This window comes from Lathamus discolor, chromosome 6 (assembly GCF_037157495.1).
Source record: "Lathamus discolor isolate bLatDis1 chromosome 6, bLatDis1.hap1, whole genome shotgun sequence".
NCBI lineage: Eukaryota > Metazoa > Chordata > Aves > Psittaciformes > Psittacidae > Lathamus > Lathamus discolor.
Genome location: NC_088889.1, coordinates 62,257,015 through 62,279,523, shown reverse-complemented (window position 1 = coordinate 62,279,523; position 22,509 = coordinate 62,257,015). Strand labels below are relative to the sequence as shown.

At 41.0% G+C, this 22,509-nt stretch overlaps 1 protein-coding gene and 1 long non-coding RNA gene across 5 annotated transcripts in view; one reads left to right on the top strand and one right to left on the bottom strand.

The window, feature by feature from the left end:
• Positions 1-2,048, bottom strand: part of LOC136017575 (uncharacterized) — a 69,932-nt gene extending 67,884 nt beyond the window's left edge. Inside the window, exon 1 of the long non-coding RNA XR_010613989.1 lies at positions 1,823-2,048. This is a non-coding gene — a long non-coding RNA (uncharacterized LOC136017575). The remainder of the gene's footprint in view (positions 1-1,822) is intronic.
• Positions 2,049-2,360: 312 nt separating this feature from the next.
• The window catches only part of SYT9 (synaptotagmin 9), an 83,145-nt gene continuing 62,996 nt past the window's right edge, over positions 2,361-22,509 (top strand). For all 4 annotated transcript variants that reach the window (XM_065683195.1, XM_065683194.1, XM_065683193.1 and 1 more), the window contains exon 1: positions 2,361-2,590. In XM_065683195.1, coding sequence (XP_065539267.1) covers positions 2,443-2,590 — 148 coding nt within the window. In that variant the 5' untranslated portion in view covers positions 2,361-2,442. The remainder of the gene's footprint in view (positions 2,591-22,509) is intronic.

Sequence of the window (22,509 nt, the reverse complement as noted above, 5' to 3'; positions counted from 1 at the left end):
TAAAAAAATTCCAACCCTCACCATCTGTATTACAAACATATCAGCACCTTCAAATTGCTGCTATTTAAAAAATTAGGCAAGATATTTTAGTTAAAGTAGAAAGATACAGAAATTAGTGCTTCATCACCAGCCTGTCCAGAGCTCACTCTGCAGCAAGCCGGATTCCCAAGCTAGTGATGGGCTTGTGGTCCCACAGGATAAAAACCACAGTCTAGTAAATGCATTAATATCACGTTGCAGTTGATCTATTGTCTATCCTGGACAGAGTACAAGCTATAGAGCAGCACAGCCACCTACATCAGGGCCAAACTACCAAAATATAGCCAAATAAGCTGCATGAATAAGTCACAATGCACAAATTGTACAGTAATTCCAAACCTGGTCACACATGATCGCTGGACGACTTGAACTGTAATTCACTAATGTCTCTGCCTGTGGTCTTTGATAGCTCCTGTCTTTCCTCCCCTTTATTAGGCATTGCCAGCACTGTCTAGGACTTGGATTTTGTGCTATGGATGGAAAAGTTCCTATTCCTAGAAAACTTACATATGCACAAGTAATTCGCCAGCCCTCTTGAAACTGGTTTTCCCAGAAATGTATTCTGCTATCTCTGGTTCTACCAAGTTCTCTAAATTTTACCCTTTCTTCGTTGAAGCCAGAAGAGGAGCAGTACTGCTAAAGCCTGCTCCCTAGTTTCAGAGAAAGAGCTGTGATTGACAGCACCTTTGCAGAACTGTACCTGCTTATGCTCAGAGAAGTAAGCATGCTCACAGAAGTAAGCCAGTCACACTGGTATTTCCAGCACCAAATAAATATTTGTGCAGCACTTATTGAGATTAGTAGGGAGTTTCCCCATGTCTCGATGTGAAAACACGTATTTAACGTTATAAGAATCTCTCAGCTTCAGAAATATGACAGCAACAATTGTAACAGCTACACACCATTTTATTACCTATTTTTTTCCCTAATAACAAACCAGTGTGAAAAAGTTGCCTGTTGACTGATGGAATTATACCTGGGTTATACAATCAAGTTTTACAGACATAATTTTTCTGTTAAGAGTAAGGAAAAAAGTAATGGTTTTAAGACACAAGCAGTGCTGCCAAATCACTGAGAGACAAGCTATACCAATATACAATTTTTGTTACCATCTACTCCATTCACAGAATACACCTTATTTCAATGATGTACTTTTTCCTTAAAAGGGAGAAAATTAAATAGTTTCTACTAGTAGATGTTGCTGACTACACGCTTTCTAGAACCGTTATCCACCAGCCTCCAAACAGTAGGCTGAACATCCATACCAGTCTGAACTTCCCAAGCTCATCATGGCCTCTAACATTTGCCTAAACTATAACAAAAGAGGGGAGAGGGGGGGAATCACGTTAAATGTAGCAGCCATTTCTCAGCTTTTCCCTTCATGACACCCACCAGCCTCCCTCCCTACAAGCCCAGAAAGCCAAGCAGCACCTTACAAATCTCCTGCTTGTCAGGATAAACATGCTTAATGGCAGACAGATTCTCAGCCTTCAGCTCCTCCAGAAGGCTCTTCTACCTTTCCCCTCAGGCTATGGCCGGTTGGCAGGTACCTGAGATTTCTCATCGGTGCTTTAACTCTTTCTAACCCATCACCAAGGCCAAACTATGAACTCGCTTAAGATAATCCTCCCGTCCAGAGTAAATTTCTAACGTTTTCCCCTCTGCTAGGTTCCTGACAGTGGGGACACGCATTATTTATCGACTGTAATTTCAAGACAATCAGCTGAGTGAATGGAGTAATTTCTGAACAGGCAGTGGAACACAAAGAACATACGGTATTTACCAGACTGTTAACATTAAACGCCCACCAGCAAGGCGGAGGTCTGGGGCTGGCCGGCGATGGAGGAGATGATGCTGAGGATCTGCCTACAGGACCTGCGCTCAGGACCACCCTCCATCAGACTCTGCGCCGCTTCTCAAGTTTTCCTCCGCACCCCTTTCCAGACACGGCCGGGTCGCGGGGACCCCGCCGCCGAGAGGGCTCCCGGGCAGAGCACGCCCGGGGCTGAGGGCCGCGGGCCGCGGGCCGGGGCAGCGGCAGCCCTGCCCTTGGGGGCGGAGGGGCGCGGCGCAGCCGGGCCAGGCGGAGGCACGGCCCGTCCCCGCCCGCGCCCGCCGCGGGGAAGAGCTGCGCCAGCGCGGCCGCGGCCCTCCCCACCCTCGCGTTCAACTGGTGGGACCCTACGGTCCCCCCGTTCTCCACCCCCGGCAGCGGCGCGCAGGAGGCGGCGGGGCGAAGCCGGCGGCGGGCGGCCCGGCTCGGCCCGGCGGGGCGGGCGCCGCTGGCTAAGGATGCGGGCGGCGGCCCGGCGGCGCGGGCGGCTGCAGGCGGGCGGCGGGCAGCGGCGCAGCGCCTGACCGCAGGGCTCGGCTCCGCTCCGCTTCCGAGGATGCTGCGGGGCGATGCCCGGCGACAGGGAGGACGAGATTTGCGAGAAAGCGCTGCAGCTCCTGGCCGAGCTGTGCTCCGTCGGGGCGGTGGAGAACGAGAACTGCCGGGATTTCATCTACTACCTGCGGGACAGAGCCCGGCCCCGCCTCACCGACTCAGGTACGGCCGCCGCCTTTGGCCTGCAGGCACTGGCGGCCTCCCCCGTCCCCTGGATACCGAAGAAGGGTGAACATCCCCGGCGTCCCGCCGAGGCCGGGTGCCGCGGGGAGAGGCCTGCCGCTGGGTGCGAGCGAGCGGCAGGGTGAGGGGAGGGGGGCTCCCGGGCATGTGTGTGGGGATTTGCCCCGGTTTGGGCGGCTGAGGATGCTCGTCCCCGCTCGGCAGCTTGCCGCTACGCCCTAAACTGCCGGCTCTCCGGTAGAGGCGTCCGGCGAGCAGCTCTTGGAGGGGATGCAGAGCCCTCCTTCGGCAGCTCTCCCCGCCGCATCCCGGGGCCGGCAGCGCGGGCTAGCCGGCAACTTCGTCCCGCCGCTGGGGTCGGCTCGGCTCCGCCTGGCCCGAAGCGGGCCCGGCCTCCCTGCCCAGCACCGCCTCCCCGGAGCTTGCTGCAGTGCCACAAGCCCGGGGCCCTGCCTGGGTTCTTGCTGCCCTCCCCGCTGCACCGGGTTCAGCTGTAAAGACCGGGGGGGGTGGTGGTGTTGGCAGTGGGTGTCATAGCTCAGTTTAGATGCAGCACAATTTAACCGAACTTTCTAATCCTGTGTATTTCACAAGGAAAAAAAAAAGACTGTTTCTTGGTTTCTGTAGCAGATGTGGGGTTGTAGGTCTGATACGATGTACACTGAGTGCTTCTGTGTGTGTGTGTGTGTGTGTGTGGATTACGATTGCCTTTTCATGTCTTGGTATAACACAGAAACTTTAATTTAAGGAAGCTTTTTAACAAGAAAGCTGAGTTCCAGCTGCATGAAAGTGTTGAAATTCGATTGGTGATGTTCTGTACATCTCTGGCTGTAAGGAAAAGGCAAATTGCAGTTCGAAGTAGAAGTTTGTTATATTTCTTTTTATACCGTCAGGTTGAGTTTGCTCAATTTGAGGAGAAATCTAGAGAGTGAAAGGCGAAGTTGATAAAACATTTGCAGTGCTGGAAAGCCTGGCTCAGCTCAGCTGATCCTCGCAGCACGGTATTAATTTATTTAATATTCTCTGACATAAATTAGGTCATTTAGCATGGGGCAGTCTGATGACATGCTAGTCTTAAATTTCTGCAGTTTGTTGAGTCTGAACTAACAGTGCAATTTACTGACAAATGCTTGGATGTGCTGAGAGGCCTGGAAGAAACAAGTAATTGGTGACAAAATGATCTGCTATGACAATACATGAATAAGGAATTTTCTGACATTGTTTGCTTGTATCCAAAGCTATTTGCAGCCATTCTGTTGGGGGTTTTGCGGGGTTGGGTTTTTTGTTTTTTGTTTTTTGTTTTTCAAATTGAAGTGGTTTATGCGATACTTTATAAGGATTCTATGAAATTTGGTAAGTTTAATTGTTTTGTTCATATAGGCAGATTGAATTGCTTTGTTCACATAAGCAGTCATTTTTGTGACAGACACCTGTGATTTTCTGTAATTTTCATTTATCAAGGGATCAATCATGTATTTGTTTGTCAGGTGATGAGTCCAGAAATGTTTTAAATCAGTGCTGACTTTGAATACTAAATTACTTGAAATGTGGAAGGAGACTTTAACCTCAGCTACTTGGATAACAGCTCTTCAGTTTTCTTTCAGAAGCTACCTCCCTTTTTTCTATCAGCCTTGGGCAAAAAGTCTACCCCGCATAATTTTTAAAACACAGTCTGCTCAGTAAAAATTTGTCACCTCTACCTAAAGATTAAAAAAAAATAAATATAAATAATCTATGTTTATTTCTACCTGTTTTGCTTCAACCACTATTACACAACAGCCTTCTGGTATTGTTGCAAACCTGCTCAATTACACAGAGCAGCGGTCCCTAACCTCTGCCAGCCAATGTGCAGCAACAGGGAGCAATTACGCTGCAGGCAGCATCTTCCTGTTGGCCTCAATTTTAACATTTTTATTTTTTGCAGCTGCAGCCAGTCTCAAAGGGTCTAACAGGCAACATGTTATCTGTGAGCCCTGACTGGCAACCACTTCTGTAGGGAAGCAGTGTCAGGAATTTATTAATTTACCTTGTCTTCTGTTTCTTTGATTAAAATACATAGGTTGTCCCAGTAAACTGGCTGCCCATTGGTTTGTTTATTTGGTCCTCAGATATGATGGTATGGGCTGCAAGAAGGCAGGGTATGTGACTTCCAAAATGAAGTAACGCGATTCACAATCAAAGGGTAGTACATTGACCCATCTAAATTTACTTAGTGACTTTCATTGACTTAATGATGGCATTAAAAAGCCCTGACAGCTAATCCATTTGCTTTCCAGCCACTAGTGGTCAAAACACAGGGGGATGAAGAAAACCTTTCCTGAAAGACAGCGTCTTCTTGCTAGAATTAGGCAAAAGGTGAAGCTAGCCTTGTCATATTTTTCCCCCTTTGTGAAGGTGATGTGTACTTGCCAAACTGAGCAACTTGCTCTTAGGCCAGCCAGAAGAGCTACCAAAAAAATGTGGGCAACTTTGTTAGGGCTGAAAAAAGTGCAGCTAGAAAACACAGTCAGCTTTTGTACAGGAATTAAAGCCTGTCCTTAATGGGAGTTTTTTCTGCAATAAAGTGGCTACTTGTCTAAACCCAGCTATGTGGTGGATACAGATGATTTTACAGCACATTTGGTTTGAGCCATTCCTGTATGGAGTTTTTCTTAAATGAGTGGAAGGGTGGCTGTTACAAGTGCAGTAGTTACTGGAAAAATCCAACTCTAGTTGATGGAGGGAGAGCGCTGAGGGGTTGCTGGGCCTTGTACCAGAATTCATCTACTACAAGCTCAACCTCCTGGCACCCCTCGGTCCCAGCATGAAGCAGCCAGATCCCTGGAGATCCACTCACTTCTTGCCTGACATCTGATGCAGTTGGCTGTGTGGCTCTCCAGCATCTGGTCTGAGTATTTGGTGTGTGACTCAGCCTGGGAGGGCAACAGAAGGGAACTTAGATGGTTGTGGTATGCACAGCATCGTCAGGTTTTGTAATTTGCCCTGTTATAGGAACTGCTGCCCAGTGCTTAGAGCGTAAGTTTAAGAGCTGGTGAGTTCTAGGTTTAATGTGCCGGTCTGCTGGATTTACAGGGTGACCTGGGGCATCAGATTTTAAAGGGTTTGGAAAACTAAAAATGCTAATCAGGCATTTGGTGAAAAATCTTAACTTAGTTCCGTAAGAGTTGTATGTCAGAGCACCTTTGAAAATCCCAAGAGGCATCCTAATCATTTACATACCTTAATAAGCTGCTTCTTTTTCTGTTCTGTTCCTCCATTCTCTATTTGTAAAACATTCATAATGTTTCTATATTCTACCACTCATACCGGCATTTGAAAACCGTCACTCAAGATCATGTAATATCACCCCACAGCGCTGGATAAAGCAAATACTTGAGATGAGGAATAGAAGTTGCTTGACTAGAAGAATTATACTAATGTGTTAAAAAAACGACAAAACAAACAAACAAAAAAAAAAACCAAACAAAAAAAAACCCAAACCAAAACAAAATCAAACAACTAAACCAGCAAAGGGGAAAAACAAAAAACAAAAAAAAAAAAAACCCAAACAAACAAAAACCCAAACAACAAACCAGAAACAAATAAACAAATGCATGAAGGCAGAAAGTATTAATGGAGGCTCTGACTATTAGAAGAAGTAATAAGAACAAAACCAGCTGCATTTCCCTGTGCACCATTTGTCTAATAGATTGGTCTTACAACTTCTTAAGTGAAAAACTTGGTGTGGCATAAATCAAACCTAACAGAAAAGTTGTATACTTGTTATTGCTGTTGTTGTAGTGAATCTGTGTTTATAAAACACCAGCTTCCCAGCAATTGCAGTGGGAGACTGGTATTGCTCTTTGTAGACCTGATGAATTTCTGCACTGCCTTTTATTGTAGTGTTTTGCCAACTTTGCAGCAACGTGTGCTTCCTGAATACCTTCCAGTGACTGCTAGATAAGACAATAAAATATTCAAGGCATAGTTGCATGTTTGCTGACATTAGCTGAATATCAGTAAAATTAAGTTATATATAGGAAAAGTATATGAGTTGCACACTGTGGTGCTTTGCACAAAACTTCAGCTCCTTAGCACATTCTGCAGACTGAATTTTTCTTCCTTTAGTCAAAAAGTATGCAACCCTTGAAAACCCGGAATAAAAAGTATACAAAGATAAGAAGAAGCTATGTTATGAGCCCAATACTTACGAAGATAAGGGATATAAAAAGAGTCTAGATCATTAATCATAATGAATTTTCATTTATTTCATAGCAGAAAAATGAACAGGAATAAAAGGTAAGCTAGGAAAAAAAAGCTCTCATTTTCTGTTGTGTTGGATTGCATGTCCTGAGGATAAGCCAGCAAGTCTTAAAATGTTCTTAATTATGTGCTTATAGATACTAAAACATAGTGAATCTTGTGGGGATAGTGATGGCCATTAGGCATAAAGAATGCTATGGGTTATAAGATCAGTACTGTACAGTGACAAAGTCAGAATTTAGTACTTGATGGAGGGTAAAGATAGTTGACAATCAAGAAACTTAAAAATGTGGGAATAGAAATGTGATGGATATTGAAGAAAATGCATGAGAAGGTGCAGTTATAGCCTTTCAGTAGGATTAAAGAATCATAGTAATCAGTGCTGTATTTTTAAATGTATACTTTTAACTGCAGGAAAGAAAACAAAAAGGCCTGACTGGCATAAATGTAGCCTTAGCCCAGCGGTGGAGTGCAAGAGCCAAGACTGTGACTAGTGTCATTCTGGCAGACTTGTCGTTCCCTAGGAAGCTAACACTTGCAATTAAAAAGTATCCCAGCAAGCTTGTCTTTAATTCAGAGCCGAGTTTAAAACAAAACCTTTTTTTCAAAGGTTTTCAGAAAGTGATCTAATTTCTTGCGAAATTTTTGTAACTCAGATGACTTAGTGATTTATTCCCCCCACAGCTTTCGGCAACATATCAAGCTGCAGTTTCATCAAGATGATAAGCACATCTAGATTTATCCAGATAAATGCAGGAAGCATTTTTGGGTTGTAAAGACATGAAAAAGATCTGAGTGGGTGAAACAGCTTTCAGTATGTTTTTATTTTTATTTTACTCGTGATGAGCTCACTGTGTTTTTAATTCTATTTTCCTCCCGCAAAATTAATGTAAAATGCTGCCACTTCAAATTGATAGTATTCTATATGTCGTGCTAGTGCAAAACTCTACAAGATAGAGGAGAAGCGTGAATTGTATTCACTGACATGATGTCAAACAAACAAAGGAGTGTGAGGCCCAAGTTCCTTTGGGTTTCAGGAACTAAAGTACTGTCAAGAATTTAAAAAAAAGTACAATGATGTTATATATTTTAGGCTGAAAGTATGTATTCTTTTTCTCTTCTGTAAAGTCAAGAACATATTTGCAGAAGGTAAAAGTGATTTCCTGTTGCTCTGCTAGTGTAATTCCCATCAAAGAAATAGGCTCTCAGAGGTTTTCCTGTCATATTGGAAGAGCTTAGTATTGTTTTTTCCCCACAAATCTGTTTTAAGCAGATAACTAAACTTTGAAACAAAGTGTAGAAAAGAGCAAATTATGTTCAGAGAAAAGGGACTACCTGTGTGCTTAATAATGTTTGAAGCTGTAGTTAAAATAATTAATTTAAATTAAAGTAAATTAAAGATTGTACTTCAACATCATTGCATATAACAGCTAACCTAAAGATGTATAGATCATTAAGTTATAATTGACACTTCAGAACCAGAGAAAAGGAAGGCTACAAAGATAATTCTTATACTAGAACTGATGTTGGGCTTTGATCAGATTGGATCGTAGTCATATTAAATACTGTTTAAATATGAAAGGACCCTTGGACTACTGAAATCACTTTACAATTTTCAGTGATGCAGAACAACTTTAGTATATTAGTACTTTCCTCTTACTTGAGAAGACGAACATGAGTAGGTTTTCTGTAGTTCCTCTGACCAAGACTCAGGCCACTGGTGTCCTGTGGCTGCTCTTGAATGTTGTGGGATGGTGAGCAAGTGTAACTATGAGAAAAAGACAAGAGGAAGGTGGCCTTCAGCCCTGCTTGGCCTCTGCATTCATACTCAGTATAGATGTGGAAGCCAAGAACATTCTAGGGCTTCCATTTCCATTTTGGTTTCACTTCTCGCCTATATGGGAATTGTACCAGATGTCTGTTGTTTACAGTGTGCTCTTAGGCACTATAGCGTGACATTGTATTATGCTTGTGTTAAATAGACTAATGCCTACTACACCACTTTGTATTTAGTAAAAAAAAAAGTATGTTTGCTCATATGCTATATTCATTATATATATATATATATAAATAGTATTTGAAGCAGTTTTGTGAAGTCATCCCTAAAAGTTTGAATAATATAACTGACTTCAGGTTCAGTTGGTACCACAGTTTATGGAACTCGCATCCAATGTGCAGTGAACGTTTAAGAAAATGGTTATTTTGAACTGTAACAAAAATAGATATCGTTGAAAATAATGAGTAATGATAAAAACATAAACTTTTTTAAGAATCAGGATGGTTAAGTAGCATACAGCCTGTCTTACTCCTGAATTCTCATCTGAAATGCCAGTTTTGTAATGCAAAACATTAGGGTAAAATTTAGCCCTTTATACATGTGACTTTACTTGCCAGTAAAAGCTTATCCATGCATTTGTCATAGCTCTTATTTCCGTGGGATTTGCACATTCCTTCTAGGTAGAGGGGAGAGGGGAAAGAGTTGGCTAATTGTAGGTCATAAGAAATATGCCTAAGCTTTCCACAGGCAACAGTTTGTCTTTGAGAACCCAAAGCTCTGATCACTGAAGTAGAGGTGCTACTGCAACGGATTTATAGGTCATTAATTCCTAAAAAAAAGTAAACTTGTGTTACAATAATGCCATTTTTAGCAAGGGTGGAATTCTAAGTTGTTACATTTTTGTGATTCATTCCTTTAGTGACCCAAGTACAGATGATTTGCCTCACTTCCACCCAGATAGCTTTCTGGAATTTTCCTTTATAAACTAATTAGTGAGAGTTTAATTACACTGACAATTCAGAGACCTAGAAATGTAAGTCTAAAATGGTTGCTGTCAGAACAGCAGATACATTTAAATTCGGTCTTGAGGCTTTGCAGCTCTATGGCATCTTTGTAATAAGTAGAGGTTGAACATAAAACTACAATTTATGTATTTGTGTTTAAAACCACATTTTTAGGTTTTAGTGCTTCCGCCACTGAAAATAATGGTAACTGTTGGCTTAGTGCAAAGCTGTACTTAAGAACATTGTATCGTGCATCTTATGCTATATTTTGTAATTAATTTAAGCGCTTCTGTGGTTTTATTTAGACCAAAGAGATAAAGAGAGATTATTTTGGTCTAAAGCTTTATGTCCGTTTTCTATTACTAACAAAATTTTAGTTCAGAGGGTAAGAATTTATAATAATTAATTAGAAATGGAAGGATTTTTCATAAAAATGTTGTCCATTGCAAGTTAAAGAATCTAATTCCCCAAATCCATCATCTTACAAGGTAAGTCTTTTTTGCGTGTTCTGTAGACTGTTAAGTGGTGAGTACTTGATCCAGTTATTGGAGAGCAGAGAAAAAATTCTGTCCCATCAAGAAAATGTTACATAGAACAGCTGATGGCTTGCACATTTGTTACATTACCTATTATAATCACCCTGAATCTTTGATGTTCCAAGTTGCTCAGTATGTTCAGATGTGTTTTTCTTTTTTGATTTTAGCCATTTATTAGACAGGTAAAATCAATTTGGCTTCCTTTGGCAGACATGTACACTTCAGGATTTTATCTTGAGTACTTCCTATGGCTAGTTGGAATTCAGAAAGAGAGTAGATGCAATCGAAACTGGCACATGCATTTGTGTGTCTCTAACCAATGTACAGTTGATGTGTGCCTACTAAAGATGAATGTTAGAATAATTAGAATAGAATAGTTAGAATACCTAATCAGTCAGAAAATGCTTTTAGATTATTGATGTAAATCCACAAAAAAAAAAAAAAAATCAGACATTAATGATTTTGGAGCTAAAACTTTCAAAGGACATGTAAAATTATAACAAAATAGGATTTGAAATAGGGTCATGCCAATGGAGTTAATGGTTTCACTAATACATATTCAAGATATTACAAAAGGTGCTTATCGTATCAAAGTATATAAATAATTGCAACTTGTAATTCAGTAAGAATTATCCTACTATAATATGTAGAAAGAAATGTACAATGCTAATTAGAAAATGATCAATGAGGTCTTGTGATCTTCTGTTTCCATTTGTAGCAGATTTTTTTATCCATTTAAAAGAATCATAGAATCATAGAATCATAGAATAGTTATGGTTGGAAAAGACCTCAAGATCATCTAGTTCCAACCCCCCTGCCATAGGCAGGGACACCTCACACTAAACTATCCCACCCAAGGCTTCATCCAACCTCACCTTGAACACCGCCAGGGATGGAGCACTCACAGCCTCCCTGGGCAACCGATTCCAGTGCCTCACCACCCTAACAGGAAAGAATTTCCTTCTTATATCCAATCTAAACTTCCCCTGTTGAAGTTTTAACCTGTTACCCCTTGTCCTGTCACTACAGTCCCTGACGAAGAGTCCCTCCCCAGCATCCCTATAGGACCCCTTCAGGTACTGGAAGGCTGCTATGAGGTCTCCACGCAGCCTTCTCTTCTCCAGGCTGAACAGCCCCAACTTCCTCAGCCTATCTTCATACGGGAGGTGCACCAGTCCCCTGAGCATCCTTGTGGCCCTCCTCTGGACTTGTTCCAGCAGTTCCATGTCCTTTTTATGTTGAGGACACCAGAACTGCACACAATACTGCAGGTGAGGTCTCACAAGAGCAGAGTCGAGGGGCAGGATCACCTCCTTTGACCTGCTGGTCACGCTCCTTTTGATGCAGCCCAGGATACGGTTGGCTTTCTGGGCTGCGAGCGCACACTGCCAGCCCATGTTCATTTTCTCATCGACCAGCACCCCCAAGTCCTCCGCAGGGCCACTCTGAATCTCTTCTTTGCCCAATCTGTAGCTGTGCCTGGGGTTGCTCCGACCCAGGTGTAGGACCTTGCACTTGTTGCGGTTGAACTTTATGAGGTTTGCACTGACCCATTTCTCAAGTGTGTCAAGGTCCCTCTGGATGGCATCCCTTCCCTCCAGCATATCAACCAGACCACACAGGTAGGTGTCATCAGCAAACTTGCTGAGGGCGCACTCAATCCCACTGTCCATGTCAGCGATGAAGATGTTAAACAAGACCGGTCCCAACACCGTTCCCTGAGGGACACCATTCGTTACTGGTCTCCAGCCAAACATCGAGCCATTGACCGCAACTCTTTGTGTGCGGCCGTCCAGCCAGTTCTTTATCCACCGAGTGGTCCATCCATCAAATTGATATCTCTCCAATTTAGAAAGAAGTATGTCGTGTGGGACAGTGTCAAACGCTTTGCACAAGTCCAGGTAGATGACATCAACTGCTTTACCCTTATTAATCAGGTCCCACGGACTTGTGCACGTTCAGATTTTTAAGATGGTCTTGAACCAGATCCTCTCCTACAGTGGGCCCAAGGTCTTCATTCTCACAGTCCATGCGTCTACCTTCTAAGACCTGGGTGGTGCAGTCAGAGCCTTTGCCAGTGAAGACCGAGGCAAAGAAGTCATTCAGAACCTCAGCCTTCTCCAAATCCTGTGTAGCCAGTTCTCTTGAAAGCTTCCTCAAGGGGACTATGTTGTCCCTAGTCTGTCTTTTGTTTGCTACGTATGTTTATTTATTTGGCTAAAGTCTCTCTCTGCCCAGCATAAGGGAAGACAGTGTTTGCTGAGTCTGGCTAGAAGGAAATAAAGCAGGTATTGAGTTGGTTCTTGGTGAGTGCTATTCTATTCCCTATAGTAGGGCTGATGTAGGATGTGTAGCAGTGGCATTATGGCAATTGTTACCTGCTGAAAAAAGCTTTTAGATCCATTAGCAACCAAATACAAGAGAAAACAGATGTGGTATTGCTTAAGAAAATAGGGAAAGCTCTGAACAAAAATTCTCGTATCAGTACTGTTTGTTTTTTTAAGCTTTACCAGTTTGCTTGGAGTAACATAAGACACAAGTCTAGACTAATAGCTCCAATTTTGTTTAATTTTATGATTGTCCTCTCTTTGCAGTAGATCATGCTATCAGAAAAGGCTCCTATTTCTGCAGATGTCACTAAGGCAGCCATGGTAATAAAAATCTAACTTAAACTTCTCCATTTTTTTTTTGTTTAAATTTACAGTTACTAATGATGATTAATTTTTGTTCTAAATTTTCTATCTGTTGCACAAAGCAAGAGGTGAGAGACCTCATGGTGCAGCAGGCATAAGCATGAAGCTTGTCACTTGTACTGCACAGGAGATGGGCATGAGGAGCAGGACAGACAGCCAAGCCTCTGACAAGGGAAATATCATTCATGTTCCTAAGGGACCAAAGAGCACCAAGCAGATTTGCTGTCACTCAGAAATTAGTTAACAGAGTTGAAGCCTGGGATTTTGAGGACCTGGCTAGAGAGATGTAATAGTCAGGAAAAGTTGTAGATACACCTTGTTATACCTTTATATGAAGTTACATTTCTGTTTTATATTGCACTAAAATTTGCCTGTTTTCTGAATTTCAAAGCCTTTTGAGCTTCTTCTTAGAAAAAAAGTGAAAGCAGATCTGTCCAAGGGCTTTGACGTCTCAGAGTCGCATCAGATGCTCAGTGCTTTTTTTGTTTGCTTGGTGGTTTGGGGTTTTGTGTGGATTGGATATTTTGGTAAGCCTGACTGAGGAAGCATGATTTGACAGTGACAGCAGGGCTGTAGCTAGGCAGGAAAGAAAAAGCTTGGCCATTGTGGCTTCACCTCATAAGGAAAACCTGTTGCCTTGCCTCTTCCCTGTGCAGCAGCATCACTGTTCTCACAGCTTCTGTTAACTGCAAAAGGTGTAACATTTTTATATCTGCTCCCGTTCTCAAGTTAATGTCTTGTTCCTACCTACCTTTTTCATTCTCTGTCCTGTGTTGTAGTTATGTTATGAAAAATTAGTTGGCTAGTCAAGATGATTTCTTTCGTACTGCTGTGTCTCATACTGCTTCTGTGACCAGTGATGATAAAATAGCTAAAAGCAGTACCCAAAATAGCACTGCACAGGTACAGGTTTGCCAGAGTGATTTGATAGTAATTATTATGTCTGTCCTGTGGTGTAGTGTTACAAGTGAGACCCAGCACTGTGAACAAAACCTGCTCTTTCTTCCTTCAGTGTATTTTAATTCCTTCTTTTCTGTTTTTCTTGGGAGCTGGAAACCAGAACAGACCTTAATATCAAGAGAACCAGAAACATCTTCAGAAACCTCAACTTTTTTTCCTTCCCAAATTGGGGGAAAGCAATTTTTCACCTTCAGGAGCATCTAAATTCAGTCTCAGGATTCACTTCTCATCCTAAAGGCTCTGTGAGCCAAGAGAAGAAGGAGCAGATGTTTTGTTAAAATGGAAGTCTTGGGATTTGACGTTTTCAGTGTTTTGGCTGTTTTGCCTCCTTTTTTTCTGTACCCCTTTTTATAAGGAAGATTTCCAGTAGTAGTTGTTGCCATGATACTAAGCAAGGTGTCATGTTTTACTAAACAAGGTGTCTACTCCAATCTTAAAACTGTGTTTATGGTCATATTGTGAAAAATTATCTCTTCTACAAGTCAGGCTTGTTTACACAGAATTAATGAAGCACCACTTCCCTTATTCCAAAGTGGAGCGAGGTTCTTCAGGTCATTCCCTGTGTATCAAGGCAAACGCAAGCTTCAGCAGTCCTGGAAAAGCCTTAGAATTAGCTCTGTCCTTCCACTCCCTTGTTAGCTGTTCAAATGAACAACCGCTTCACGCCCTGCCGAGCAGCTGATTGGCCTTGGAGGGAAGAAGCATCTGAAGCAGTATTAATGTTTCACTCAAAATCATGAGAGTCAGGGAGGAGAGGAGGTGAAATAGGGAATTCAAAACCCCAAATCAGTACTGTTTTTTATTTCACCAGGCTCTTTTCTCTTAAGCAGCATCTCTAATTGTCTCTCACAATGGATTTCCTCTCAGGACGGTCCTGCTGACTTTGTGGGATTTTTTTGCCAGGGGTAAATTTAACAGTGCACAGAGAGGAGTTCAGCTCTCTCTCTTCCCTTTGCTTGTCTCTCTCCATTCTACGTTCCTTCTCCGCAACCCTGTTAACAGTACCTAGTATGAGGTATGCTGTATGCAGTAGCAAAGAAGCTGTTCAGTCCTTCCATCCTCTGCTATTTTCCTTTCTCAAATCATCACTGTTGCATCAAGACCTAGTATGTTTGCCATTTAAAAATCCCTTTTTATTTTGTCAGAAAGCAAAACAGATCAGAAATCCATAAAATTATAGTGTCTTAAAATGCTATCTCAAAGATATAGGAGCAAGCTAAATGTGATAAAATGATCAGTAAAGGAGTGCATGACAGCAAGATCAGCTGGCTGCATCTGGGAAATACACAAGTCCTTGGACTCCAACAGTAAACAATGCCCAGAACTGTAAAAGAGGAGCAGTTCTTATTTTTCTGTAGCAGTCCCAGCAGTTTGAAGCATGGTTGTCAGCTATTCCAGTGTATTTATTGCAGTCATAGCATCAATGATGTTAAAATAAACATCACCTCAAAGTGGGTATTCGCATAAGATTTTGGATTAATTGTAAATAATAGACCAGGTGCCAGGGTTATTAAATCTGGAAATGTTGCTAATAGATAAAAGCAGTTATCTTAGGAGTAGAAAAAAATCTTAGATACAGAAGTGTTGCATCACTGCCCCTTGATTAACAAGGATGGACCCCTTTTACAATGTTTCAAGCAGTACTCTTGCCAGTAAATGACAGCAAATAGATGCTAAATCCTGAAGTACTTCTGAAATAAACATGAATATTGTTGAGTTTAAAAGTCTAAATGTTGCTTTTTTTGTTGACTTATTAGGAGAAAAGAGGGGAAAAAAAACAAGCTTTTAGTGAGTATTTCCAGACTCAGCAATTAAATGAAAGGAATGATGCTGACACATTTCATTCAAGGTGATGGGAGGACTTAGCCCCAGCTAGAGATATGCAAAACAGCACAAGAGATGTCTGCCTATAAGTCCTGCAAATCAGTTATTACTCTATAGCATATTACTACAAACTTGTCTGATTCAGGAATGTTGTCTAGAGACAGTATGTTTAGTTGACTGGAAAAGATTACTAGTTGGGACTGACTGTGAAAACTTAGGCTCTCTTCTTAACTGTGCCAGTCACTTGGCGTGTGATCTTGGAGGAATCTCTCAGTGCTGTTTTTCCCCTGTCCTTTCAGTTGCCTTTTCAGCACTGATAATGCAGTTAAAATTGCAGCTGATCCTGTGTGATCAGTGGTGAAAGCAGGGCATGTCTCAAGCATGATGTCAGTAAAGTACTGAGCAGAAAACTGTCTAAAAAGCAGACAAGAGAAAAGAGTGGGTCCAAGGACTTAAATGGAAAGTAGTCTTCCTGAATATGGCATGCTCTGTTTTCAGAGTGAACAGGTAGCAAGAGCCTGTATTATGCCGGGGTCTCTCAGCACTTTACTCTTATAAATAATAAACGGAATATATTTTCCTCCTGTGTAGTTTAGCAAATAGAAATGTGCCTCTCTTATCAGCAAGGAAGCCGTAATTGAGAGACAGAGATTTGATGGAGTGCACATTCAGATGGAAATAAATAAAAGCATAAGAAGGATTTCAAAACGTCTGTTTCTGTGCCACCAGGCTTAATCTGAATGTTTAGCTATAGAATTTATTCATGATATCTGTTTGCAAGCTTAGATTTATGTTTCAGACCTAAATCCCAGCCCACACTCTAGCTTGCTTCTGTCTGTGCAACAGTACTAAAAGGGTAACTTGTAGTTAGTTATCTTTAACGTAGCCCAGCATTTTGCCATTTACTGCCTCTTTTTCAGCATGAGAGTTTCAGACATTTGCTTTCCTGGCCTGGGTTGGACTGCAAATTCACATCTTGGCATGATACCATTTGAGACTGAAAGTAAAAGGACTGCTATGCTGGTAATCCTGTTTACATTATTGTAGCAGAAATGCACAATGCAAAGTATGTTTTTTGAAGGGAGAAGCCTTTTTAATGTGCCCCCATTCTCCCGTTTGACACGAACACACTTGGGGTTAAACAATGTATTTTTACTGACTCAGTTTACTTGTTGATAAGGGTATATATTTGTTTACTAATGTCAATATACCTCAACAAGCAGGTTTTGCTCATGTTTAGGAAACTTATAAAACTAATCACCCACCCCTTATATGTGTAAGTCCGCAACAGAAATTGTTTAACAGTGGGGTAGCTCTACTCAGAAATCCGCTAATAGCCTCACTTGCACAAGTCTAGAAGCTTGGAACATGCAGCTCTTTGAAGTGTATGGTGCTTTTCCCTTCTTCTTCCTTTCCTCCTTCCCTTTTTAGTTCCTTTTTGACAGTTGGTTTGTTTTTTTTCCTGAAGTGAATATAATCTTCCCCTTACAAGTGAAATGTTTCATGGTCTTAGCATTCACATTTTAGTAATTCAAAAAGTTATTCCTTTTTCCTACATTCATCTGAGTTTCTATAATTTGGGGGTAAAACTTGATGCAGCTGTCAGTCAGATTTCAAAACCAGCTAAGCCAGACCAACTAAATTTGACCTCATGGCTTCTGTAGCACTACTTTCACTCAAAATCATCTCCGAGAATAAAATTTTCAAAGGAACGTCTGTGAGTGTAACTGCTCGTATCCCACTGAAACGCAGTGGGAATTTGATATATAAGCCCTTCACATATTTTTTAAAATCCAAGCCCCATAGTTTGTGGTTGCATAAAATAAGAAAGGACTGCTGTTCAAAATACTTAACCCAGTGTTATAGCAGGACATTTCGAATGATCATATATTCCATTTCGTCTTACTTAAATAATAAATGTATGCTATAACAAGCATAATGGCAGTAATTGACAAATTCTCCCTTAAAAATGTAAGAATGTGACCAGCTTTCACCTCAGTGCTATGAACTGTCAGTAAAAGTTAGAAATCTGCAGTGTGAAAGGTAATCTTTGCTAACTTAGTGAGGCAAATACAGGTTGTTAAATGTCAGATTAATGGTAGGAACAGTGTTAATTTAAGGGAAATAGGATTGCAGACACTTCCTGAGAGAAGGATGTATACAAGCACCCGTTTCTAGAGAGAAGTTTTAAAATAAAGTTCATGTAACATTATGTAACATTAAAATAATGTTCATGTACAGTTTTAGGTAATTTTTTTTCCTAATATAGTCAAATGATCAGAAGTGTGGGTTTTGGTTCAGTTTGGTTTTTGGCCATGTGGGACCACAAGAAGCAGTAGAAATTGGTGGATGCCTTATCTATCTACGGGTGTTGGATGACAAAGAAAAAAGTACCCAATGTTCAAAAAAATTATCCTGAAATCATTCAGCTGAAGTAGCTGAAAAATTAGCAAATCCCATCAGTGCGTTCCAGTTAGCAAGGAAAGTGGGTTGTAGCTGTCTCTGGGGAGCTGAGAAGAAACCCCCATTACTATTTTTAGTTGCACTTTTTTTCTAGGCAAGAATAAAAACTGCAGAGACCAGAAGATGGAAAAACAGTGACTAGAAATTTACCATCAGTTTAGTCTGTTACGTATGTTCTTTTTTCCTGTAGGAGAATTCTTGGAGTTCTTCAAAACCCAGAGTTCCCCAGATCTGAGAGCAATCCAGCTGAGCAGTGCCTGGGTGAGAAGAGATGAAAGCTGTGGCTCAGTGTTTCCAAACTGTTTTCTTAAGTGTCCCACTGCTGTGGTGTTAATGGTTCCTGGGAACAAGGGGCTGCTGCCAACATTTTCTTCTTCACACTGTTTTTGTAATTCTGAGGGGGAGGTCTGGAGAGGAGCTGTTCTCCCCTTGGAGCAGGCCTGAGGAAGAGCAGCCGGGAGGCTGCAAGAAGAATGCTGAAAAGTTGATAGTCCCTTCTCTACTTCCCATTTGTTTATGTGCACCCACCTGGAAAGGCCAGTGTGCAATGGGGAGGGTATATCAATGATTATAATTGAAGTGGTCTTAAAAAAACCCTTACTGTATACCTTGAGTATAATTTCTCTGGTAAGGTGGTTTTTCCTCTGTTTCTTATTTATTGCTTGGGTGAATCTAATACATTTGAAATTATGTTTCAAAAGAAGGAAGATATTATGCAACTGGTGGTATTTCACTGCAGAATAACCCCCAAAGGGATTTGTAATCTCTTGGCACTAACATCATCTAACAGTGAGCCAAATTGAATAATAAGCTCAGCGCTACGAACACAGGTTTGTAATCAGCCTCATTCTGTGCTGGCTAGCGTTGCCTAGTAATTAATTATTATTCCATATTTATGCTATCAATGACACACAGAGGCTGGCCTAAGCATGCTCAAGCCGCTGGCAGCTGCTGCAGCAGTGTATGTACGTAAGGATATGTTGTTCTCCCACTGTAAACATATGCTGTAGACAGTCTCGTAAAAGATTTGTCAGTAAGTCTTCCCTGTAGTTAAACAGGAGACAGTACATGCTGGACATCAGTCAAAGATGCACAGTGACATGTAGTTTGCTAATTACTATTAATAACTACAGGATTTGGAATGTCCTAATTGGTTTTGGCACAGAAGGTGCATTCTTCTAAGTTGCTTGTCACCTTTGTTTCATCCTAGGGCTCACTGAGAATCTCATATGCAATTAACTGTAATTGCTATACTGTATTTATTCTAAAGTACCCAATAGTTTATTATTTTGTTGTTTGGATTTCAAAATTGGGGAGTTAATGGCTTATAAAAATACAATTCAAAATAAGGGGATCTTCTTTTTCAGAGTAAAAGTTCATAGTCCTCCTGTACTTGAAATTTCATTGACGTCAGGGAGAGTAACTTGTGCATAAAGACGTGTCAGGTGACTGTTTTTACCAGCTTGTGTGGCACAAGGAGAGGAGTTTGATGTGCTGCACACCATTCTGGTTATAGTACTGAATGTCCTTGTTGTGCTGCTACCGGGAGTGGAGTTTGATCCAGTTGAAGGACACACCAGGTGGGCCTAGAGCACTTACTGCAGGGGGATGCTGTATCCACTTGCTGAACCCTCATGTCTAGCTTCAGCATTGGTTGTACCGGGAAGAAAACTACTTAAAACATACTCACCTGTGGTGTGTCTCACTCAAATGAGTGCTACCAGGGTCCAAGTATAGATACAAGGCAAAACTGCAGCAAAAACAATCCTTCCCCCTCCTCCAGTGCTGTGTTACTAATGTGGACACATCCTGTATTATTTAGGAAGACTCCAGCTAAAGATGCTGGAACAAACTGTCTGTAAGACACAGAAGTTGTTTTCTGCATATAGAACTGTGCTGTAAGTCTTGAAAGGAATGCTTTTCCTCCACATATTCTAGGTTACAAGGTGCAAGAAGCACTGAATTGCTCACATGAATATATCTGCCAGCTTGGACTGGCAGTGTTTTCTGTTTAAACTGCCAGAGCTCCAGAATGAACATGGACTGCCTAGAAACCTCAATAAAAGAGAGAGCTTTGCCAAGAAGTAGTCCAGCAAAAAAAGTGAAGCCCTTCATACAGATAAAGGACAGGAAAGGGTTACAGGAATGGAAAGCTGCATAGTCTTCTGGTGTCACCCAGGGTTTGGATGGTGGAGCGCGGGTCTGGTTTTCAAGTTCAGACTGACAACACCTGCTCTTTTCATTTCATAGTGGGTTGTTCAAGGACTAGCTAATCATAAGTTTCCTTGCTGTCCTTGTTAAAGCAGAGGATAGATACTCTTTAGTTCCTCATATTAAGAAACTAGCTGTTCTCATTTTTCTGGAGAAAATAATTTCAGAAGATAAGATACAGATCTAGTTAAATTAATTAAAGAAAATGCAAATCCAGTAGAATGAGAATGTAGGATCTACTTGCTGCAAACACAAAATCTCTTCAAGAGCCTGAATATGCCAAATAATGACAATACTTTTACATCTAAAATATTAGCAATATCTTCTATCAGGATGCAGGATGAAAACAGAGGCTATGTGATTCAAATTTGCTTTACCTGCTGCAAGTGGAAAGGCAAGCCTAAGTATGGACTGATTCCCAGCACCCTCAAACTGGTTTAGATCTTATTTTTAATCCAGTTAATTATTTTGCTATTCTCCATTCAATTAGTTATCAGATTAAACATTTTATATAATATGTAAAATCGTGTTTTGATAATAAAAATTATAAGAGGAATACTGCAGAGTTTGCATTAGAAGAAAGCATAGCAAGATTGGGATATGCAGAATTCCAAGTTTAAAGAGGCTATTAACTTTGGTAGTAATTATGTATATATGTATATACTACAAGAAGATGGGATTGTATTACATGGGGTATGAAAGACTACTACAAATCTTTACTGTAGGAGTCATTTAGCATTGTACATGAATACCATTGCTTGGATTATCTGCTGGAATCTTCCAGCATAGTGACATTTACCAAAGCCTATTTTTTTTTTTTTTTATTACAGTTGTTGACTGTAGTTGCTTTTTGTGACATTTTAGGCTTTCTGGGATCTGCTCTGAAAAAAAAAAAAATAATTTCTTTACAACCAAAGAATTTATGCTTGGCAGTCTCTATGTGCTGCAGAGCACAGTGACATGGCTCTCAGTTATCTGTACCACTTTGCTTCTGCACAGGTCTCTTCGTTGTGGGTTGGTACTTTATGTGTTGGCATTGTGCCTGCTGCCTCGCAGAGAGCAGGTACAGTGGGAGAGATGACAGCTTTCTCAGAACTCAGTTATTTAATTAACTCGTTTATAACTAGATTATTTGAAAAAGCCATACCATCTGTTTAGTGGTCAAAATCTTGCTTGTGTGCTAAGCAATGCTTATTAAACTCTCTGCATCCCTTCTAATTAGTCACATGTTGTTTCACTAGAAGCAACTGGAAAGTTGCTAGACTCAATATTAGAAGTGAGAAAATCCAGGTTCCATTTTCAACTGATTTACCTAATCTCACCTTGTATCTGGGCTGCATCTTGATTTCTGTTGCCTGCTTATAAAAAGACATTTAAATAATACTGACATTTATAGAAGGAGGGAAAAAGCTACTTAGTGATAAACAGTTTAATCATTGTCATAATTTAACAGCTTTGTTCTAAAAGCTACTTGGTAATGTGTGTTGAAAAACACTACAAACAATTCTTCAAATGTCCATTAGGGTTTCTAAACACATTGCTTGCACTGTTTACGTGCCATTAACATCTGTCAGACCCAGATTTACTCCCAATGGTTTTAACTATGTATGTCCAGACAATTGGAGAGCACACAGAAAAATTCTAATGCTTTCTAGCAGCTTTCATGAATAAACCTCAATTAAAAAAAAAAAAAGATAATTTACTCATTCTATCAACAATGGCAATATTACTAATCAGTTAAGGACAGAAGGCTGTGATTTATGTCTCAGATGTATAGCAGAGGTCTCTAAGCTGGTAAATAAAAACAAAATCTGAAAAAAGCTTGCAAATTTCTCTTAAAAATCCTTTAAATTGCATCTTTTCCGAAAAATCTGGATTTGCATTGCTTTTCCCATTCATATGATATTTGAAATTACTGGAGGAAAATATTTTGAATGGACCTTGTCATCATCCAGCAGGGCAGAAGGCATACTGCTAGTTGATGGACAGTAATGATACATGGTGCATCAAAGGTAGGCTGAAGACTTTGACAAGAACGGTGTCAGATAGCTCCTTGTCTTAGGCACTCCTGAATAGTTTCACTCCTGGGCCTACACTAAGCCTATGTCTGCCTGCTAGGAAAAATCAGGGTCTCGTAGGTGCACAGAGGGTTTATTTTTGTAATTCTGAGGTCACTGTGAGCCATCAA